At 42.4% G+C, this 21,740-nt stretch overlaps 2 protein-coding genes across 8 annotated transcripts in view; one reads left to right on the forward strand and one right to left on the reverse strand.

Annotated features, from left to right (window-relative positions):
• The window catches only part of LOC104687432 (uncharacterized protein F13E9.13, mitochondrial-like), a 22,549-nt gene extending 15,218 nt beyond the window's left edge, over positions 1-7,331 (reverse strand). Inside the window, exons 1-3 of one of the 7 annotated variants that reach the window (XM_039558491.1) lie at positions 7,280-7,325; positions 7,020-7,095; positions 5,776-5,858 (exon numbers count right to left, since the gene is read on the reverse strand). In XM_039558491.1, coding sequence (XP_039414425.1) covers positions 5,776-5,858; positions 7,020-7,092 — 156 coding nt within the window. In that variant the 5' untranslated portion in view covers positions 7,093-7,095; positions 7,280-7,325. The other 6 variants (XM_039558492.1, XM_039558497.1, XM_039558493.1 and 3 more) reach the window with 6 other exon arrangements.
• CCNE1 (cyclin E1) lies at positions 7,143-20,205 on the forward strand. The gene is made up of 11 exons (XM_039558597.1): positions 7,143-7,503; positions 7,910-8,094; positions 8,323-8,391; positions 14,725-14,867; positions 14,943-15,078; positions 15,881-16,027; positions 16,817-16,912; positions 17,267-17,401; positions 17,484-17,595; positions 17,682-17,839; positions 18,687-20,205. Exons 1-11 carry the CDS (start codon positions 7,143-7,145, stop codon positions 18,807-18,809), a joined length of 1,665 nt encoding a protein of 554 aa, XP_039414531.1. The 3' UTR covers positions 18,810-20,205.
• Positions 20,206-21,740: the final 1,535 nt, after the last annotated feature.

Raw genomic sequence — 21,740 nt, forward strand, 5'->3', positions numbered from 1 at the left:
TAGAGATTCAACAAAGAAGATTGGTTATCAATAACATAGAGAATCAGGAAGGGGATTTCCTTTTTAAAAATCTTTTATATGTAACACTTCTCTAATCTTTGCTGTAGTGTGGAAGCCCTTCTGGCAGCAAAAGATAAGACAGGATACAAAACGCAGTCAGCATTTAATGGCTGAATTACAGGCTAAGGCACAGGCATCATAAATGAGCACCCAACACAGAGGGTGGGGTAAAGTGAGAAGGAAATAATCCAGTGGAGCAACATGGTCAGTCCAAGCACACAACCTGCAAACATTCAGTGCACCAGGGCACAGCTGCCTTTCTCAAATTACTTACAGCTGAGTACTTAAATACACAAAACACATGCTACCTAAAAAGCAAAGGGACACAACCTGTTAATGGAAAAGGTGACCTGATATGATGACACTCCACATCGGACCTCTGCACTGTGTGGTGCCATTCAACAACACATTTAATTGCATAATTCCAGTCCAAGAAAACCTGAATTAGGCAAAGGAAAACCAGGTATGACAACCAACCAAAACATCTGCGCTTGACTTAGTTTCTGTGTCCAATTCAAGATTAACACCCACACTTCTGTACCTGTGATGGGAGGTAGTCATACGACAAAGATGGCAACCTGTCCTAAGAAAACCCACAGCATTTTCGGAAATGGGCAGGGGGAAAAAAAACCAATCACTAATTTTTAGTCATTTTTTCCAGCATGAGGTCAGGACTGTTCCAACAAACCTGAACTGACCAAATGGTCTTGTATCTGAGGCACAGCTACTGAATCCTCTGTGGTACCAACAGAAAGAGAAACTCTGTAGCCTCTTGCTCTCTACACACATAAACATATTAGGTCAGTCTAAGCACGAATGCAAAGTTGGTCAGTAGCTGCATGTGGCAAAAGGACTAATATAGAACTATACTTTAACAAAGCAAATTAAAAAAAAAATGCAATGAACCATCAAAACCAGGTAATTCCCTGAGGCCAAAAAGCCTGGAAGCCCTTGGCTCAGAAATACACTACTTGGCAGACCTCACCAAAATCTTGGTATCAGGGAAGCTCCAAACTTATCATAAAAGCCAGGAACCAGGATCTGAATTCCCATGCTTCCAGGCAGTCAAAAATCAACCTCAACAGGAAGAAAGGCAACTGGGAATGGGGCTTCAGATGCTCAGCTCCTAAAGAGCCATGCTAGTAGCCAAAAAAAAAGCAACAGAATGGGCTAGCAGAATTCCACAGTGAAACTGAGCTTTTCTCAACTTGCTACTACTTTGACAGTTCAGGATTTGCATAAAGCAAATCATTCCATTAGATACATTAATGAATTAATTCATTTAATAAATTATAAAAACCCCTAGCCATAATACTACGCATAAAAAGTGTCTGATTGAATTCCAGTTCAAAATGCAGGCATATGGGAGGATTTCAACAGTTCTCTCTCCTACTTTAAATTTACTATATTCACTTTCCAGCATACTGCTTCTTCTTATGGCCTCAAGGTCCACGGTTACAGTGAATATTTTTAGTAGAACTTTAATAATGTGTTGTTCTTTTGGTACCATCCGACTGTTCTTTTGCATATTATGCTTTGTTTAATTAGAAAAAGAACAACATATGTTCTGCAATACAGAAAGCTGAATTACAGATGCATTAAGGCAAAGCTTTCTTTCATATTTTATATGAAAATATAACACCACAGATTTGTATGTTTACTGAATTGATATGTATATGAAACAAACTTCAGTACTAGCAGACAGCTAATTAAAATAGGGGAAAGAAAACAGTTATGCTAAATTAAAGTTCTTGGAGCCTAAGCTTATAGTTTAGAAGTCTATGGAAGCAGCTTCTGCATTATATCCTCCAAAGCAGAATTTATGTAGACAGTATGAGATAAAACTCTTGCGAGTACCTTCTGTGTTCCTTTTCCATTGAATATTAAGATAATTTAAGTGTTGCTTATATGTAAGTCTTATTATATGTAATTTTCAAACAACATATTTCCTTCTTACTTTGAATGACTTCTGAAGAGCTACACATGTGAAGTGCCCTTTGTATCACAGTTAGCTACTGAAAAATAGGTCATTTAAATAGCTCTCTAACTATACAGAAAAATTATTTCCTTAGATGTATTCCACTTACAGAAATAACCCCTTAAAACACTTCAGCCGCACACACATCACAGCAGAGAAGCCTCAAAAATAGCAATAACGCTATAAACCACAACTGATGTAACAGTTGCACAAGTTTTAACTCAGCATATACCTAACAACTTTTTCCCAGGGCAATTTTAACCCCAGTGTTTCTCCCCAGAGAAAAGCTTTATCTCTAAACATGCACCCCAATATGAACCTCTGCAAGCTCATCAACTCTACTCCTTCCTCCAAAAAAGAAGAAAGACTTGCCCCATCCCTATTATTATATAGGGTGCTCAGGTGTGCACCAAGCCAATTACAGCATTTACCCCCACCCCACTCATGTGCCCTTTATAAAGGAAATCAGGTGCCTTTGCAGAGCATTTAATTGCTGCTTGTAAGCACAGCTCTTAGCAATTTCTTTAAAAACTCACCTCCAGAGCAGGAGATCACTACCTTAATAGAAGTAAGCTGCTATCTCATGTTCTCCTGCTCATGCTATAGGAGGTAGCTGTGCGCAGGCCTGTCTGCTATTTTATTTTCCTGTCACACAGCTGAGATTTGAAATGTTAACTTCTATAATCCAAGTGAAAGCTACCTACCTGTTTCTATGCAGAAATAACTACTTTATTCTGTCTCCACTGTTATTAAATTCTAAGTGCTGTGAATTCCAGTTATCACTGTAGTTATAAGAGCAATAGGCTTAACACTCATTTATTCTTTAAAAACATCGATGTCAAACATACACTAGCAACTGTTTTTAATGTCAGCTACTCCAGCAGCTACAGTTAGGAACAGTAACTAACAGTCAAGTAGGAACTCGTGCTCTAGTTTCTAGCTACAAAACAAATGGCATCCAGGCTGAATGGAATGAATAAAAGTTAACGTGAATATATATATTTTGCCTCTTTCTTAAAGAAAAGCAGGTACAAATTGGAGGGATTATAATGCCTCATACCCTGCTGTTTATAAAATCTTGTCTAGGGAATTTCATTGTTTAGCAACACACAAGCACAAATCATATACATTTTGAGCACAGATGGCTTCCTAACTGAGCACTCACTTGTTTTCATTACTGTGCTCTAATATCACAAATCTTTCCTATTTATTATGTGAAGCTGAGAATGTGCCAGACAAGTCACCTTACTCTGAATATACCAGGATTTACTTCCAAGTGCAACACAGATGGAGTGAGCAAGACCATATACTGTATTTTTAAATGTTAACACCAATTCAAGCAATTTGAAACAATATATAAACATCTAAATAGCAGCAAATGGTTATGCATCTTCTCAAGGGCTACTGGAGGCAGCATTTGGGAACACTGTCAGCACAAACATCCATGGGAAAAAACCCCTTTTTCTAGCTCTTCTTCCACAAAAAAAATGGGCAGCTTAACAGTTCCTTTGGAATACTGAGCAAGAAACCCAAATATATTCCCATTCCAGAAGCTGGATAGTTTGGCAGAGTGGTGATCTCTGTGTAAAAGCTGGGAAGCTCCTGAAGCATCTATCATGAAAACTTGCATTTCTCTTAAAATACCACAAAAAACTAAAGAATTGAATTGCAGAAAGTGTTAGGCAACCCTATTGTTATTTATGGAGGCTCTCCTGATTATCTCTGAGACTTATGGCCTTAATAAAGGATTTGTTTGCTATATTGCCCTAACACTGTTCTGTACAGTCCTTTAGAATGAGGACTGGAGTGGAAGCATATTGATGTTCTTGTGACTTCTACAGGAAAATTGACTAATTATAAACATAAGCCCTGAATTTGTCCAGATGTGTAGAGATATTACTGCATTCACCTCATCTGTCTACCTGACAGGTAGGTTTAAAGACATATTCAAGTTCAGAGACTGCAATGCAATTGCAGAAAAGGTAAACCAGTTAGACTTGGAACTGCAGAATTTAGTACAACTGCTGAAAAGACGAAGTATAAAAGCCAAATTAAAACTTCGTGTTTTAAGTAAGTACTGATTTTAAGGCTTGTCTCAAAGCTGCTCTAGTCGCGTGCATGCCAGCAGTGAAAGCAACTGCTTCTGTACCTTCCCTCACCTTTGGGAATATTTGGTGTCTTCCCCCTGCTGCTGAAGGTTTCAGTGTGTAATCATTAGGTAAGGAAAGAGGCAAACAGGCACTGGAATGTGGAGCAATGACTTTATGAGTTATAGATTACTTGTGCAAGCACTTCCTCTGGCACAGGAAGACAGAGAATAGTATTTGCCACTCTTCTCATGTTGATGGAATCACATTATACCTCATGGTGATTCTGTAATAACAAAATATAAAGGCACAGTACAAAATGCAGAGCTATTGCACACCTGCTTTCAACAGGCATGAAAAGGAAAAAAAACTTCCTCATTCTGTTCAACTTGCACTTAAGAGACTATTCTAACTGGGAGGACAACTCACACGTGTTCATCTGGTTCACAGGCAGTGAAGCCCACCAGGCTAACATCATTTTACCCCAGTACTGTTTATCCTTTCAATGATTCTATTCTCAGCATTCGTTCCTAATTTAGCCTTACCAGTACTCTGCCCATAACCTACCTTGTATGACTTGTCTTGCATTTTGACTTTGGTCTTCTATTCTTTAAATGAAGCTCTTGTATTCAATTTTGTTCTGTCTGTAAAGTATCATTCTAATTTATAGATTTAAAATGTTGCAACTGGCTTGTTAATAAAGTTTTTTCTGAAAACAGCAGCTCAGAGCAGTGACTGCTTGTTCACTGAAGACATTTTCAAATCTTGGACATTAGTACACCACCAAAAAATGTTCTTAATGCTGTGGGCAGGTCAAAGAAAAAGCACATCAACACTCCAAGACAAGGTGTAATGAAATGTTTAAAACATATCTGACCTTTCAAAAGGACATACACCCTGTTAAAATCTACTGACCTATGAAGATTACTACACCACTTCAGGTCCAACAGCAATTCTGTCAGCAGTCTCTTCTTGCCCCTGGCTGAGACTGGCCTTTTGGGCCTGCTCTTCTGGACGTGCAAAGCAGGCATGTTTGCTGCCAGGAACCTGGAGAGAGGCTTAGCGAGGGCAGAAAAGGGCCTAAGCCTTTTTTTTTTTTTTTTTAGATCCTGAATTACCTGTGCTGTTTTGTTACAAACACAGCTGTGGGGTGATCCTGCACCCTCCAGGTTCCTGACGTATGCATGCAGTGTATCAGCTGTGCACATGGCACTCCTCCATGACCTCAGGAAACCAGAGTCTTGTACAGAGCTAAAAATACAGTTGCTTGTCAGACTGGATTGATGAAGCATTCTACAGCCAGAGACCTTGAATGCCAGCAACAGCCCATGTTTCAGGCCACGGTTTGTTTTTTTTTTTTTAACTCCTTAAATTGACTTGATTAATCCAACTCAAACAACTTGAATGGTATGATTTTAATCTAAGTTTTTTCAATTGTTTTGGGTGCAGGTGATACTTATCTTAGAGGGTTTTTTTGTAATCTAGAAGGCCTAGCTCCTATGTTGAAATAAAAGACATGGATTTAAGCATCTCCCTAAACGGTGCAGTTTAAGATGCTTTTGAAGAATTATAGACTCAGTTTAAAATTCTGGCTATGCAGAAGTGGCTTTGTGTAGTGGCCATCATGGGAAGAAGGAAACCAAAACTTACAACTCCAGCATCCTTGTAAGTTTCTGCCTCTTGACAAGCTTGATCAATGATCTGGGACAATGGAAGAGAACTTCTTGGTGTCCCTGCAAGAATAATGCTGCTTACCCCAGGGCATGCACAAACCAAACCCATGGACAGTAACAGTTTTGGGCAGGACATCCATGGGGACTGGCATACTGAAACAGGGACATATAGGGCAAACTTGCTCAAAGGCTGTTCTATCTCCTTGTGACATGCCTTAGTGACATCTCTTTCCTTAGCTTGGCAGGCTAAGGAACTTGGCAGAGCTGCTGTAACCATTCAGCTCCTAAATCTAATTCACAAACTTGAGGAATGGCTGCTATAATCCCCTGTTGCACTAGGTCTGCTCTTAGCTTGCTATTCATGTACTTATAATTTATCCTGCATTAGTGATGCTCCAGACAATACAACATATGGGCAAGACCAACCCCTAGGTCAGCATAGAATACCTATGCTAAACAACAAGGAGTTTTAAACCAGTTAAAGCTATTCTTCATCTGCAAGGTTGATTGTAACTGATCTTCATGCCAGAAAGACACACATATGGATTTTGCTGGAGTTCAGTGAATTTCCCTTAAGAACAAAGTCTTTTCTGATGCTTCAGCTCATAAGGTCAGGCAGTGTGAGTCTGAAATGGGGACTGTGCTGAGCCCTGTCAGCTTTGTTAGCTGGCCTGATTTCACAGCACAGGGAGAGCTGGCCATATTGCCTGGGGGCTGCTTCTGGGAAAACGTGGGGCACCCTGAGCATCAGCCTGTCAGGGGTAAGGTGGGCTGCCGTAATCAGCTCTGCTCACCTTGAGCCCCTGGAAAGGCAGACGAGGAGGCCAGGCTGGAACAGATCCTGCCTGTTGTCCGAGCTTCCCAGCGCCTCTAGGGGCACGAGGGAGCTCTCTCCAACCTCCCTCCTCTCACAACGCTCACTTGTGCAATTCCCTAACCCTTGTTTCTTGACATACCGAGCTCACCAACCCCAAGCCCTTGTTTTCTCAGCCCAGGTCCCTATGTGGATCTGCTTCCCGCCTTTTTTACCTCTAAAACGGGGAGCGCCCAAACTTATGGCGCTTCATGAGGGGCCCGTCGTTGCGGTGGAGGGACAGGTTTCCAGGGGGGCCGCAGCCGGGCCAAGGGGTGATGTCGGCGACCCAGACCTGGTCCGGGTCCTGGTTCTGGTCCAGCTCCGGCTGCGGGTCCCGCCGGCCGTGCCGCCTGCCCGCCGCTTACCTGGCAGCGCTCCCACATGAACCATCCCGACGACCGCCGCTTTCAGCCGCCCGAACAGCCCGGGCCGCTGCATGGCCTGCGGGGAGGGAAGGAAGGCGTGAGCAGAGCAGGGCCGGGCAGGCCATGGCGGCGGCCCCGCCTCCTGCCGTGGACCGGGACTGGAACCGCACCGGGGACCAGAGCTGGGACGAGTCCAGGACAGGAGACCCAGGCCCTCAGCTCGGCGCGGTTCGGTTCGGGCTCGGCTCGGCTGGGCTCACCCCGGCGCAGTCCCACGTGCGACAGCCGCTCCCGCCGCTCCCGCGTCCGGGCCCCGCCCCGCAGACCCCGCCCCGCAGGCCCCGCTCCCGCGGAATCCCGCAGGCCCCGCCCCGCAGGCCCCGCTCCCGCGGAATCCCGCAGGCCCCGCCCCCGTCCCGCCCCTACCGCGCGCGGGACTCCGCGCCGCTCCCGCGCCCCGCCCCGGCCCGCGCGCGGGCCCCACGTGCGCGGTGGGGAGGCGGCCCCGCGCCGCCGCCGCGCGTTTAAATGTCCCGCCGGGCGCGGCCCGCGCCGCGCGCAGGGACGGGAGCGGCCGTGCCGTGCGGTAGCAGGCGCCCGGCGGAGCCCGCCTGCGTCCCGCCCTGCCCCGCTGGCCTGGCACACGCCGACCACGCGCTCCCGGCCGGCAAGGGCTGGCGCGGCGGTGAGTGAACGGTAGCGCGGGCGGGCAGGGGGCCGCGGGGTGGGGGGAACTGGTGGGGCCGTTCACGGCTGCCCGTTCCGCGCCTCTGCCGCCCTCTGGGGGGAGGGGGGGGGAGCTGTGGCCCGGGCCCGCTCGGCCGTGCCCCGCGCGGCGCTCGGCTCGCCCCGGCTGGCCATGGCGGGCGCTGTGCGCCGGGAGAGGTGAGGGCGCCGGGCCCGCCCTGCGCGGGGCCCTGCGGGCCGAGCACCCCCGGGTGACTCCCGCGGCCGGCGCTCGCTCAGCTTCCCCTCTCTCGGCAGCGACTGCGCGGAGGAGAAGCGTCCCGCCAAGGAGGACGTGGATGCGGAGTACGCCATGCGAGCCCGCAAGAGGAAAGCTGATGTGGCCACGGTGAGCGCGGGGCCCGGCCCGCTGCCCGCGGGCCAGCACCCCCCCCCCCCCCCCCGCCGCCGGGCTGGGCCCCCGTGCCCTCGCCGCCTTTTGTTGGGGGTGCGGGGCCCACGCGGTGGGCCGGGGGCTGCGGGGCTGCGCTCCTGGGGGACTCGGCGCGTGTCACAGCAGCCAACAGCTGCTTGTCCCACGGTTTGGACTCTCGAAATTATATGTTGCTTTTCGTAGTTCTTACAGGATCCTGATGAAGAAATTGCCAAAATGGACAGTACTAGAAAAAAGCAGCCTGAAAAACCGGTAATCGAATTGGCTTTTTATGTCAATCTTGTAATCTTACTTAACCTTGCTCTTATTTTGCAGTACTTCATTATTAATGTGAATGTGGTGAAACAGGTATGCTGCTGCTGTGCCACATGCCAGTAGCAGTGGGCAAGGGGGGCTGTTGGCCCTGGTTGGTGATGGAGTGTGCAAAACAATTCAGTTCAGCTTAGCTTTGGAGCTTCTGCAAGATGCAAGGCCTGTGTTGGTCTGAAACATTACGTTAATGCTGAAGTATATTCAGGTGTCCTGGAGTTGCAAGGGTGCACCTGCCAAGCCTTTAGACCTACTCTGCATTGACTTCTCTAGAGATTTGCAAAAGTATAGTCATGTGCTTATGTACCTTGTACATGTGCTCTTGTAGCCTGCTGGCCAAAGCATAAGACACTTATACATGCAGACAGAATCATCTCTTGAGGTGGTTTACTTGGCAGTCATGTCTCTAGCTCTCTATCCTCTGGGAAAGAGGAAAGCTTCCCCTTCCAACATCAACTCCATTCCCATTGACAAAAGGGTAGTTATCAGACAGACTTAGTAAGGGCATCCTGATTAGGACTTAGAAGTGTATGCTAGCTGCTAATGGCATAGTAAAATAGGCTTTGTTTCTCTGCAGAACAAAGGAATAATTTTTGTAAGTCACTCTAACTGTGAAAATCAGTCCTGCAGTGGAAGTTGATAGTGACCATTGCCAGCTTTCTTAGCAAGACAGTTAGAATGAGCTGCATTACAAAGTCAAGACTGGTTTTAGTGGTGTCCTCTAGTTCCCTGTGTGTGCTTTCCATGTTCTTGAGAAAGGAGATGCTTTTGGTATTTCTGTTGGATGCCGTGTTGGTGTGTGATACTGAAAGTATGATGCTTTTGTACCTTGAGATGCCCACTGTAAATAAAACAGAGTTCTGGAATAGGTTAATTCCTCTCCTTTTTTGCCCTGAACACACACACACACCTGCTCAGTCACTGTCACTATGACTTCAGCCTGTCACTGTACACGCAGGGTGATGCTGAAGTTGCAGGAGTCATGGTCAGGGTGTGCAGCCTGTCCTCATTTGGTAGGCAAGGCTGTGCATAATGTGGCACATCTAACCCGAAGTGGCAGCTGGAAGTTCTAAGACTGAAGTGCTACCATAACAGATGGGCATCATTGTTTGGAATGGCCTCCGCTTGTTGCAACTGCGTACACTAGTTATCAGTCAACATATTAAGCAGGGCTCAAATGGTGAGCATTTAATGAGGGGATCTTTCCTTCCCTTCTGTCTTTCTTTTGCACAGTATATTAAACTAATTTCTCACTTCTGACAAGGAAGAGCTGCCTGTCCTTCACTGCAGCTTTCTCCTTCAGCAGAAGATTCATTCTGTTTAAACTGAGCAAGGCCTTCTTGTGCATGTTTATTGCATAATAACAAGGTACTGTTACAAAGTCTCAACAGGGACCCGATTTTACTGTCTTCCAGAAAGACAGTGGAAGGAAACTTGAAATATCTTTTGCATATGTTGACCTTCAATTTTGAAAGCAGATAAAGACTTACAATTTTGTCTTCTTGTTTGTGCTCTTGACCTGGTAGCCATTCAGTGTTACTTCAGGAGTGACAGGTAAACTAAAACTTAGGTAATTTAGGCAGTGGTCATTACTTGGGAATTTTTCAAGTTAATCATAGGATGCTGGTGGAATTTGACCCTTTCATTCTATAAACAATAAAATACTGTGCCTATGTATCTTTCCCTACATAGAGAATGTATTTTTGTTGTGACAAAGTAGCCAGATTGTTCCAGATCTGGTTAAAAAAGCTAACATTTGGCTGCACAGCAGCAGCTCTTCAGTCTATGGTGTGACACAAGCTATTCTCTGATATAAATTGCCATGGACCACTAATGAGAATATGTTTACGGTTCCAGCAGCAGTATAGCAGGCTGGAATGATAGCCAGGGTGACAGTTACTCTGTGGAGACACGACAATTCTAAAATGCAAGCAGCTATAAATCCACTGCAGCCTATACCACATGACTTCTACATTAAATAAATTGTTTACTGACACTAGTTTATCCACAAGGCAAAATATCATAGTCACATCCCACTTTATGACATCTTCATAGTCAATTCATTAGTTTGCTTCTGTGGAACATAAGGCCCCAGTTCTTAATTAGGATGCCGTTACCCTTTATGTGATGAAAGGGTGGCTATATCATCAGGTCTGTGACAGCAGAATATTGCATAAATTCTGTGTTTGATTTTGGAGAACTGGCACTGCTGTAATTCTGCTAGCAATTGTCATACTAATTCTGGCTGCTTTCTGTGGATGAATACACTTCCAAGGCTCTGTGTAAAAAAAAAAAAATTATCTAACTAGATTAGAATAATCTGTGCAATTGTGATACAAATTGCATGGTGACCTCCATATAAAGTGGAGAACTGAATCTAGAAGTTAGTTTCTTTAGGTAAAACTCTAATATTTTCGCATGTAAAGGTGGAGTAAACTCTCAGGAAGTAGTTTTGATCAGTTCTTCACTAGACATTTTCCAGAATCTGATTTTAGCATTGTCAAAGCCTTCTACCTAAGTGTTTTGAAAATATCCTCTGAAAAGTTTCTTTGACTAATCTAGATTGACTTTTGAAGATTCAATTAAAAAAAAAAAAACGAAACAAAACAAAGCCCACAAAAAAAGGAGTGTAAACTATACCCAGTTTGAGAACCTGACTTGGCCATAATCTGGGTCAGACTCTTGTTTGAAAGAAGTAGAAGCTCCTGTGCTATCCCAAGAGGATTGGAACAACTTAATAATGTGAGTGGCTCTTTTATCTCCTATTTATTAAATCTGGAATTCCCTTCTGATGGCAAAGAAAAATTCAATACTTCGAAGTAATGCATCGTATGAGTGAAAAATGGCTAGAATTATAGGTCTCACTATTTCTGATGGGCAAACTAAGGCTGTTGTCTCTGTTGAGTTGATACCAATGTCTCTGGTACAAGGTGCTGCTTTTAGGGTGACAAACAGACCTGTTCCCCTGCCATTAATTTCCATGCTGAAAATCCTCTGATGTTGCTGTTTGAATGCAGTTGTGTCATTCTCTTCCTCTCCTGCTGCACTCCTTGCCCTGGGTCTGTAGAAGCTCATTCTGGTGGCTCCTAGCTCACACTGAGGTGCACAAGTGTCTCAGCTTGTATTTTTAGGTGTTTCTTCTTCACTGAAGGCCCTGCCTGGCCTGTAACCAGTAACCCCAGTGGTCACTACCTACTCTGTTTTGTGTCTGGCCTATATCCTGAAGGATGTTCAGAAAGATGAATTTCTATGAATATTTGATGTATCAGTGAATGGTGACATGCTGCAGGAAGCTGAGGCCTGGTAATGTTTGAGCTTTAAAAAGACCCCACCTCTGAACTCCTGGGTTTTCTCTGTGGAGCTGTGTGGGCTTGAGTGCTCTAATGGATTTATCACCTGTGTTCTGCCCTCTTGGTACCCCTTCTCCTAATGAGCCTTCTCATGTATTTGGTTCAGTTTCTCCAGTCTGTGTCTTGTTCTAAGGACTGAGATAGAGATCTGCACCTGATTAGTTGTTCCTGTATCTGGAATATTACTGTGAGTGTCACCAGGCTTTCTTGCTGGGCTCCATATAGACTTCAAGACCGTTCTCCCTGCTGATTTTTTGCTTGCATGCTGCGTCAGCTCCTGTTGGTCTCAGAAGTAAGCCCAGGACTGTAGTATTTCCTCTGTTAGGCTGCACAGATTCTGGGTAACATCTGTTGCTTTCTGACAGGTCTCTGCTTTTGGATTGGCCCTGTGCAAGCCCAAAGGAAGTTCTTCATGGTTTCCTCATACCCTCCCCACCTTAAACTGTTTATTTTTTCAGTGGTGGCTCCTATTTTCTTGCAGTTACAGTGTGAGGTAATGCAGTTTCTTGATAGCGTTTCTTACTTTTGATTGAGTGTCTTGCTAAATCTGTTTCAAAGACTCAAGAGCCTGATATGTTCATTCCCTCAACCAAAATCTATGCTGGTTATGGTGCTCCCTCCCCAGTAAGCTGCTTTCTTTTGAGGCTCTGCACCTTAGTTTCCTTCTTGTCTCTAGCTAAGCTATATACTTGTGGTGTTGCTCACATCTTTTCCCCAGTGTCTTGTTAAGTGACATTATGTCAAAAACCGTTTTCCCTTTTTCTCAAAACACCTAAGAGGCTCTTGACCTTTGATTTCTATTTCCTTATAGAAAATTTAGGGTGGTGAAATATCTTTAGTAATTGTTGCATGTGGTGTGTGAGGTGTCTGCTTTGTTTGAGAATTTTGTGAGCAAGTCTCTGGTCCTTCAGAAGCTGCTGGTGTAGTAGGCACCTTTAAATAGATATTATATCATCTACTGCTTTTCTGTTTGCTGATTAACTGATAAGACAGCACTTCTCGAAAGGCTGTTGGCAGCTGGGCTTGCTGTGCAGTTTGGAGAACAAAGTGTGACTAAAGTCTAGTTTTGAGGGAGGACAAAAATTAACTTCGGGCAATGCTGATGTGACATTTTCACTCAAACTTTCAGTTTGTAAGGAGTCCGTCATTTTCAATATAAAGATACTATTCCCTCTTTTTGCCTCCTCCCCACTCAAATTAAACCCTGGTATGGCTGGGTATGTAGCTATGCTATATTTGCGTGTAGAACTCCCAAGAAGAAAAGAGACTGATCTGTGTGTCAGTAACTCAAAGTGCAAAGCAGTCTTAGCTGTGAGAGAACTGTGACATGTGGTTTTTGTTTCATCAAGTCAGTGGTTTCTGTTTCTGAAACTGGTGCAGGAGGGAGCCATTTTGCTGGAAAGTGATGTCGTATGTAGGAAAGATGGCAAAAATCAGCTGTGGAAGCTTTTTTCAGGAGGCAAAGTTTCACAGGGTTTTACTTGATAGTGCCTAATGATTCTTCTGAACTTGTTCTTAATTTTTTTATCACATTAAAAATCATATTAGGGAGTTCTCTCCTTTTAGTGGTGCAGAACTGATCAATTTGCAGCAGGATGGCTGACTTCACTGTTGAGCAGAAATGCCAAATTTTAATTTACTTAGGCATGATGGCACAGTGCTGGCTTTGTATTCTACTGCAAATCAAGTAGCATTTTCCTGGAGAACTGTGTGAAATGTACAAGATTCTGTTTAAGAGTTAGATGGTAGAAGAGTAAACCTAGACTTAAGTTCTGGTCCAAATAAAAGTTGAATGGACATGACAGGTGAAGTTTTGCATATCGAATGTTTGCAGAGCATGACAGAATTCTTCATATGAAATTATCAGCTTGATGGTTTAGTAGCAATTGCTTAACTTGTACTTGCTGTATTCTGAAAATTGGGTCATATATGCTTTGGGTTTTTATCTTAACTCTGCTAAATGAATGAGTGCAAAATTCTACAAACTGTTTTGCTGTGTTTGTTTTCTGAGATGCTTTGCATGAAAGCATGGTTTCAGGCATATTATCTGCATATTCCTTACCAGAAATCCTGACCTCATATTTGGGTCTTTGAGTTCCATCTGCTTGTTATTTACCTGAGGGCAAGTGTATTTTCAGTAAAAACAAAATGCATTGTGAGAATAGGAGATTCTGGTTTGGATATCCTTCCATGAAACAGTTATGGTCCTTCAAAAGGAGAGCAGGGTGAATGTTCTTCATCTTTAGTTCCAAATTTTCTCTGTTGTGCAGATAAGCAATACCCCCTCTACTCAGCACAGGTGAGGCCACATCTGTAGTGTTCTGTCCCGTTCTGGGCTCCCCAGTCAAAAAAGACTTGACCATACAAGAAAGAGTCCAGAAAGGTCCATTAAGATAATTCAGGAACCAGAGCACCTTTCCTATAAGGAAAGGCTGAGGAAGCTGGGGCTGTTTAGCCTGAAGAAAAGGAGGGCTGTGGAGATTTGTATAAATTGTTTATAAATATTTGAAGGGAAGATGTAAAGAAGATGGAGCCAAGCTCTTCTTTGTGTGATAGGACAAGAGATGGATGCAAACTGAAGCACAAGAGGTTCACTCTGAATATCATGGAACACTTTTTACTGTGGGGGTAGCCAAGCGTGGTACAAGTTGCCCAGAGTAGTTGTGGAGTCTCCATCCTTGGGGATTCTCAAAAGCCTTCTGGAGGTGGTCCTGGGCAACTGGCTCTTGGTGGCCCTGTGTGAGCAGGGAGGTTGCCAAAATGACCTGGAGATGCCTTCCAGTCCCTACCATTCTGTGTTTCTGTGCAGTTTAAAGAGGTAAGACACTGGCAAGAAATCATGACAAAAGTTATGATTATTTTCTATGTACAACTGAAATGATTACTTAAAAATGCAGAGTGTAAAATCTCCTGTTTGGTTTAATAGGTGTCCTGGAACAACATTCATGAGAATGCCCACATGCTGATTCCTACTCCGGATAAAGATGATGATCCCGTTTGTGTCGATTACTCGCACTGTATCCGCCCGAGCATTGTTCCTGCCAGAGCTACCTCACTGCCAGCTCTAGGGTAAGTGTGCTGGGCTGCTGCTGCTCTGCTTTCCTCTTGTCTCATGATCCAAGACTAAACACTGATGTCTCTTAGCTGGGCAAGCAGGGATGACGTATGGAAAAACATGATAAACAAAGAAGAGATTTACATGAGGGATAAATTCTACATGCAAAGGCACCCTCAGCTGCAGCCTAAAATGAGAACCATCCTTCTAGACTGGCTAATGGAGGTGAGCTTTTCTGTGCTTGTGAGTGTTTCAAGTGTGCTTTTGTTGAAGTGCACTAATAACTGTCATGAGTGCACTTCAGGAGCATGTTTAGCTCCAGATACTTGTCTTCATCTTAAATTGTGTCAATGAATGGCATCAAACTTAAAGAATATATGATGTATTGAGCTGATGATTTGCAAACTGACAATATATTCTGTTATTCATTTAGACTGATAGTGGATAATAATCAATTTGTCCCTAAAACACTGTAAGCTTTTTAAGGTAGTGCTGTAAGCTTTTTAAGGTCACACTGCAGACAAAGGCTGAACAAATAATTGCAAGTCACTGTAAGAAGGGAGGTGTGGTAGCTTAGAGATCAGATCCATCTCACAGCCTTTTTATCTGTTTTTGTCATGCAGAATGTGCTACAGCTCCTCTTGTGTCTGAGTCTTTTTTGCTGTTTGAATGACTTGGTGGCATAATCTCTTAATTTTAAAATACATGTGAGAATTTTCTCTGTTGAGGTGTTGGAATGATGCATCTTTGCACAAAATGAGGAACTGATGTTCTGACATTGTTGGAACATGTGCTTGCATTTCCTAAAAGGGTTTTCACTCTGATCTGGTCTTTTTTTCTTGGAAGTTACTGTAATGACAGTCATGTGTGTCAAAGGAAACTGTTTAACTCATGCTCTTAGTTAACATGTTACTTCACAATAGCAGTGAAATAGAAAGCTGATACAAATTTTGTCTATCTAATGCTTTTTTTTAATACATGTCTTTAACACTGTCCATGACCTTTGTAATCTCTGTTGTCTTTCCAGGTTTGTGAAGCCTACAAACTTCATAGAGAAACTTTTTATTTAGCACAAGATTTCTTTGATCGCTTTATGGCAACACAACAGGATGTTGTAAAAACACTATTGCAGCTTATTGGTGTCACTTCTCTGTTCATAGCAGCAAAGCTTGAGGTAAGTATCTCCAGCTTCACTTACACATAAAAAGGTGAATGGTCACAGAGCACACTTATTGTATGCTGGAGGCATTGTGGAAAGCTTTGTGGAGTTAGTTGCTATGATTTTTTTCAGCTAGGAGACAGAAAAAAAGATCCTTTTTTTTTTTTTCCTTTTCAACATTCCTGGTTTTTTAGAAGTGGGTAAAATTATACTGTGATGTTAGCTAGTTTTCTCATTAGAGAATTCAGTGCTAGAATAAATCTAAAGTTTTAATTGCAATTGCTAAATGAGTTTTTGGCTGGCTGCTGTATACAGAGACCACTTGTTGCAATTTCATTGCCATAGAGTACCTACTGCATGATAGTCTGAGCTGTTATTTACTGGAACAATCTGAATGACTAAAATACACAGTGTTTTTTAAGCTCTTCATAGTTTTAAAGAGCTTCTATTCAATCTGTTCTTAAGCAAGAGATAAAGGCATTTTCTTCACGGTGTTTTAAAACAATGTTGATGTCAGTTATGGTACAGTCACAGTGGTGCTGTAGTCAAACAATGTAGGTTTCTATTGATCCATCCCAAGTGAAAGGTGAAGGCTATGATGAACAAGAAGTGTGTGTCTATTAAAGGCAGAGAACATCAGGGTTTAGAAAGGGGGTGTAGTTCCTTATCCCACCTCCCCTTTCTGTTTTGAAAGGCTGAAGCAGTGGTTGTTCTGTTTATTTCTCTTTTTTTTGTGTTAAAGTAACACATGAAACTAGTTGCAACCTATTCCACAGATTAAATACTTGATCTTCTATCTTTCAGGAAATTTATCCACCAAAGTTGCACCAGTTTGCCTATGTTACAGATGGAGCCTGTACAGAGGATGAAATCATCACTATGGAATTGATCATTATGAAGGTAACATTTAAAAGTGGAGTTAGGTTTTAAAAACATATGGCATAATCAGAGCAAAAGCAGAGCTCCTCAGTTAATCTTAGGTGCTAAGAGGCGCAATTTCTCTTACTAATTAGAAAGCAGTGTTTTCTCTAGGTAACAAGAGATCCAAAGCATCCACCTGGATGTGTGTATTAACAAAATTATTTGTTCCCTGACCATGTCAGCAGGAAGAGCTACAGGAGAGTATCTGATTTGCATGTTTCAAAGATGCCTTAATCAACTGGGATTAGAGCTTCTGATTCTTAAGACATCTTGCACAGTTTAAGTTAGGAACTTAAATTGGCACTGAAGTCTTCTCTATATCTGTTCTTTCAGGCTCTTAATTGGAACTTAAATCCACTGACAGTTGTATCGTGGCTAAACACTTACTTGCAAGTTGCATATTTAAATGAGCTTTATGAGGTAATGCTACCACAATATCCACAGCAGATATTTGTACAAATAGCAGAGGTAAGTCTGATTTCCTTCAAATGCTGTTTCACATGGAAAAGTGTTCTTGTATCAGGCTTATTAAACATCTGTTGTCTTGTAGCTATTGGATCTCTGTGGGCTGGATATTGGCTGCTTGGAATATACCTATGGAATACTTGCAGCTTCTGCTTTTTATCACTTCTCTTCATCTGAGTTGATGGAGAAAGTTTCAGGTATTGGCATTTATAAACTTAAGTGTTGTGTGTTGACAAATGTTACGTCTTCTTTCAGGCAGATCAGCATGTGTCTTGTGTTCCAGGTTACAAATTTTGTGAGATAGAGAAATGTGTGAAATGGATGGTCCCATTTGCCATGGCGCTAAGGGAAGTAGGAAGCTCCAAACTCAAACACTTTAGCGGGATAGCTCCTGAAGATTTGCACAATATACAGACACACATAAACAGCTTTGATTTACTGGTATGTATGAGCAGAATGAAGACAAAAACCTGTCTGTAAAATTGCTGAAGTCTTGTTCCTTTGGTTAGAACATACAGTCAACTTAAGTGAAGCATTAACAGATCGAGACTGAGTGTATTTAGATGATAAAAGGCATAAGATTGTACTCCAGATCCAAAATTCTTGAGACAAAGACTTGTCTTGGGACTGACTTGTTCAGTATTTAGTTTAAGAAGGTGATTGTGCCTTCAGCCTCTCATCTCAAACAGCATATAATTACCCTGGAAATCAGAAGCATTTTTTTAACCTCTGGGATACTTCAAATACCATGTATTAGACCTTCCTCTCTAGGAAATACCAGTAATACAGTCTTGTCTGATCAACAGAAAAATAAAGATTGATCCCTTGAGACTGATCTTGTGGGACTTTTATGTGACCGTGGTCATTGACAAGCACTGGAGCAAGAGTGGTTTTCAGTGAGAAACTTGTAGAGGATCAAAATCTTGTTCAACAAATTGTGGTTTAAGCTATCTGGGTTATTTTTTCTATTTAGGTTACTGAATTGTAGGTAGAAGTTAAAGCTCTTCCTATACAGTTGTTTCTGAATTTTCTTGAAGGTACGAGGGTGTGTGTCTTACGAATTAATGCTAATCATCAGAGTCCAAAAACTAACACTGATCTCCTGGAGTTGCACTACAAGATAACTACAAGTACTGTGTGATTTATCAGTTACTGTTAGGAGAGTTAGATACGGAGATGCATTTCCAGATTAACAATCTATCAGATTATAAAACACTGAATTTTATTGATCTGTTGCATAGACACACCAAGGTAAAGATGCCTTTTTCTTTTTTTCATGTGCTTTCAGGACAGAGCTCAAGCAAAACAAGCCATATTGGCTGAGCAAAATAGGACTTCACCTTTCCCCACTGGTGTCCTTACACCACCACAAAGTCGTAAGAAACTGTCTCCTAGACTGCAATCAATATGACTTTAGAAACTGTTAATGGACAATTTTGCTGAAGTGCCTGTTCTGCTGGTTTTAGCTCCTGCTCCATTACAGACATGCTGCCAGTGAAGTTCATAAGCTTTCATGGAATCTGAAAAGGAAACTTTACTTTCATGTGACAGAAATTTTTCTATTTGAAATAGTTTTATTGAATGTTAAAATATTTTAAAGAAATGGATCAAGTACACCAGCCACTTGAAAGAACACCGAAGTGTGCTCCAGATGCTGCTACGGAGGGTGATGCTTGATCAACTGTTCAGAAAAAGGGCTTGAAGTTTAGATCAGTTACTGTTCCTGTTTGTCCTTTGGGGAATCTGCAGATTTCTGTGCCTCATTGACAAATGGGCAAAAAGTGCTGTGGAAGACAACATTTCAAAGCCTTTTTTTTGAATGGTTGGCTTACAACTTGATGCCTTTTAAAAAACTTTATTGTAAAAGCTGCTATATCTCTGTGTATTCATTTTTAATAAAAAAAATGCTGTCTAAGACAGCTGGTTTTATGTATATTTCTATATTTCTTTTACCTATGATCAATTAAGATTTTTTCAGACTGTGACCATTAATAAGTGTGGGAGTTGGGGATGAATAGTTGTAGTATTATTGCTTTATTTATTTACTACTATTGGCTTATCCACTGAAACTTCTTTATTTGGATACTAAGGTAAAATTGTCATGTTGGGCTACTTGGATTTCCTCTAGCCAGGTACAGGTGGCTAGGGAGGGGATAATAAACATGACAAGTATATGGGGAATCCTCCTATGACACTCTGTAATGATCAGCTTACTGGGAAATTCTTGAATCAGGTTGTCTAGATTGTTACCCTTAGGTGATGGTTAGTGAGAGATGATCAGTAGGAAAAGTCTACCTCTTCTTAAATAATCATTTAAACATTGGGATTTTGGCACAGTATTTGACAAATAATGATGTGTGCAGAGCTAAATTCTGGAGAGGTATGTGCCTTTTTACAGGAAAGTCTGTGACCTTTGCAATGTCTGAACATCTCAGAGGTCCTAGTAGGACATTTTCTGGAAACTCATGGTTCTGGAGAAGAGGGGAACATGGAGATAAATGGTTGCTTATTTTTTGTGTGTTTCTTGGTGCTTGCTTTGAAGGACTGTTCAATAACACTGAAAACATTTGTTAGACTACCAGGGTTTATTGTGTCCTGTTGCAGATAACTTAAATGCTACAACACTTAATATTTCAGGAAGCTGCTATTCTGTTGTTGGTTAGGGTTTTTTTTAACAATAGTTCTGGGCAAGGCTGCCTTTTATTATTTTTTTTAAGTTATTCTGCCTTTTTCTCTTCCCTGACCCAGTATTTGGATAAATGTTAAAGCTTTAATGTAATAAAAATGCCTATGCTAATCAATGGTAAGCAAGTTCTTTGGTGCTGCTGGATTTTTTTCTTGCAATGAATGGTTATAAGTTGTGTTAACAAAACAAGTGTAAATGTGAGCTGAACACATTTGCTGGTGCCTGTTCAGAGAGGTTTTAATTTCTCAGAGAATTGCATGTCCTAGACAAAGGGGATGTATTATTTGCTGATTATTGAAGGATTTGCCAAGATACGTTTTGATGCTTTGTCCCAGAATTTAGAACACAAAATGGGGTGGATGAGGGAAACTAATCTTCCTGAAAGGTAGTCTCTAGGTTTAATTCCTAAATCACCAGGCAAGCTTCAGTACTAGTCCTTTTGGTGTGTTTTCAGATCTAAGACCCTTTCAGATGTTGCACCAAAAAAACCCCACAATTACATTTTTAAATTTTTAACTGGCCTCTTAAAAACGGGGATTGCACTTAACTATGGTGAATACCTATGCAGAAGTGAATGTAGGCGTTCCATGTGTTTTCTGGGCTGTGTGGGAAACCAGGATCTGAGATGGATATACCTATGAATGAAACTTGTTCAGACAACAGGTATCCCTCCAAATTTGATCTCTGGTTCAGGTGGAAATCCTGTTAATTTTACAATTGTTTCTTTTCTGAAAGGTCAGCCTCCTTACTCTGATGGAAAGCAGTCTGTTCAGAGCATGGAGATCGTGGCTTTGCAGCTCCCCAGGTAGGAATGCAGTCATGTCCCAGAGATGCAGCACTGCCCAGCTGGAGTGACTTACCTTGAGAGCTATTTTCTTACTTTCTCATCTTTTATCTCATGTTTTATAAGATCCTGTTTCTGGTTGTCTGTTGCACTATGTGGATACTGTGTCTGGTGCTGCCTTTCTAGGGTAGCTTGAAAAAAATTTGCATTGATTGCCACAAGCTGAAAAAAAACTTCATTAGGGAGCACCAGTGCAGGTAATTTTAAGGAAGATAGTTGTCCCTGTTAGAAGAAAAACAAGGAAAAAAATCCATGTCCAAGAGGGAGTTTCCTCCCTGTTTCTTTGCTTGTGGATTCTATTCTCCTAAATTCTGATCCTGGTGGGGGGAAGCAGGGGGGCAGTCCTGCCTGGCTAGGTAAGAGAAAAAGGTTTGGTGTGTTTGGGCTGAAGCTTGTGTGGCAAAGGTAAGATAATACCAAATCTTGTGTTCCTGCAGGCTGTCTCTGACTCCAGATGTGTTACCCCAAGAGATGGGGAGAGGCTCCAGGGGTGAACAGCCCCAGGGCAATGTAGGAGAGACAGCACTGGGCAACCCTGAGAAAGCAATTTAGCTCTGCAGTGCTGCACACTCCTCAACTGGAAACTCTCTCTCTTTAATAGCTCCAGACCAGCATAAAGCATGCTGCAAAGTAAATTGAATTTGCAGTAACCCAGGTGGTACATGATTATCTTCTCCTCCTGAAAGGTTTGTCATAACAATGCATCAAACCCTCACCTTGGTCTGAAAGCTGGGGGCATCAGAGAAACTGAGCAACAGAAATGAATCCAGTGCTAATTTTGCATTACTGCTACTATAAAATTGGAAGTTGGG

Source organism: Corvus cornix, chromosome 11, assembly GCF_000738735.6.
Source record: "Corvus cornix cornix isolate S_Up_H32 chromosome 11, ASM73873v5, whole genome shotgun sequence".
NCBI lineage: Eukaryota > Metazoa > Chordata > Aves > Passeriformes > Corvidae > Corvus > Corvus cornix.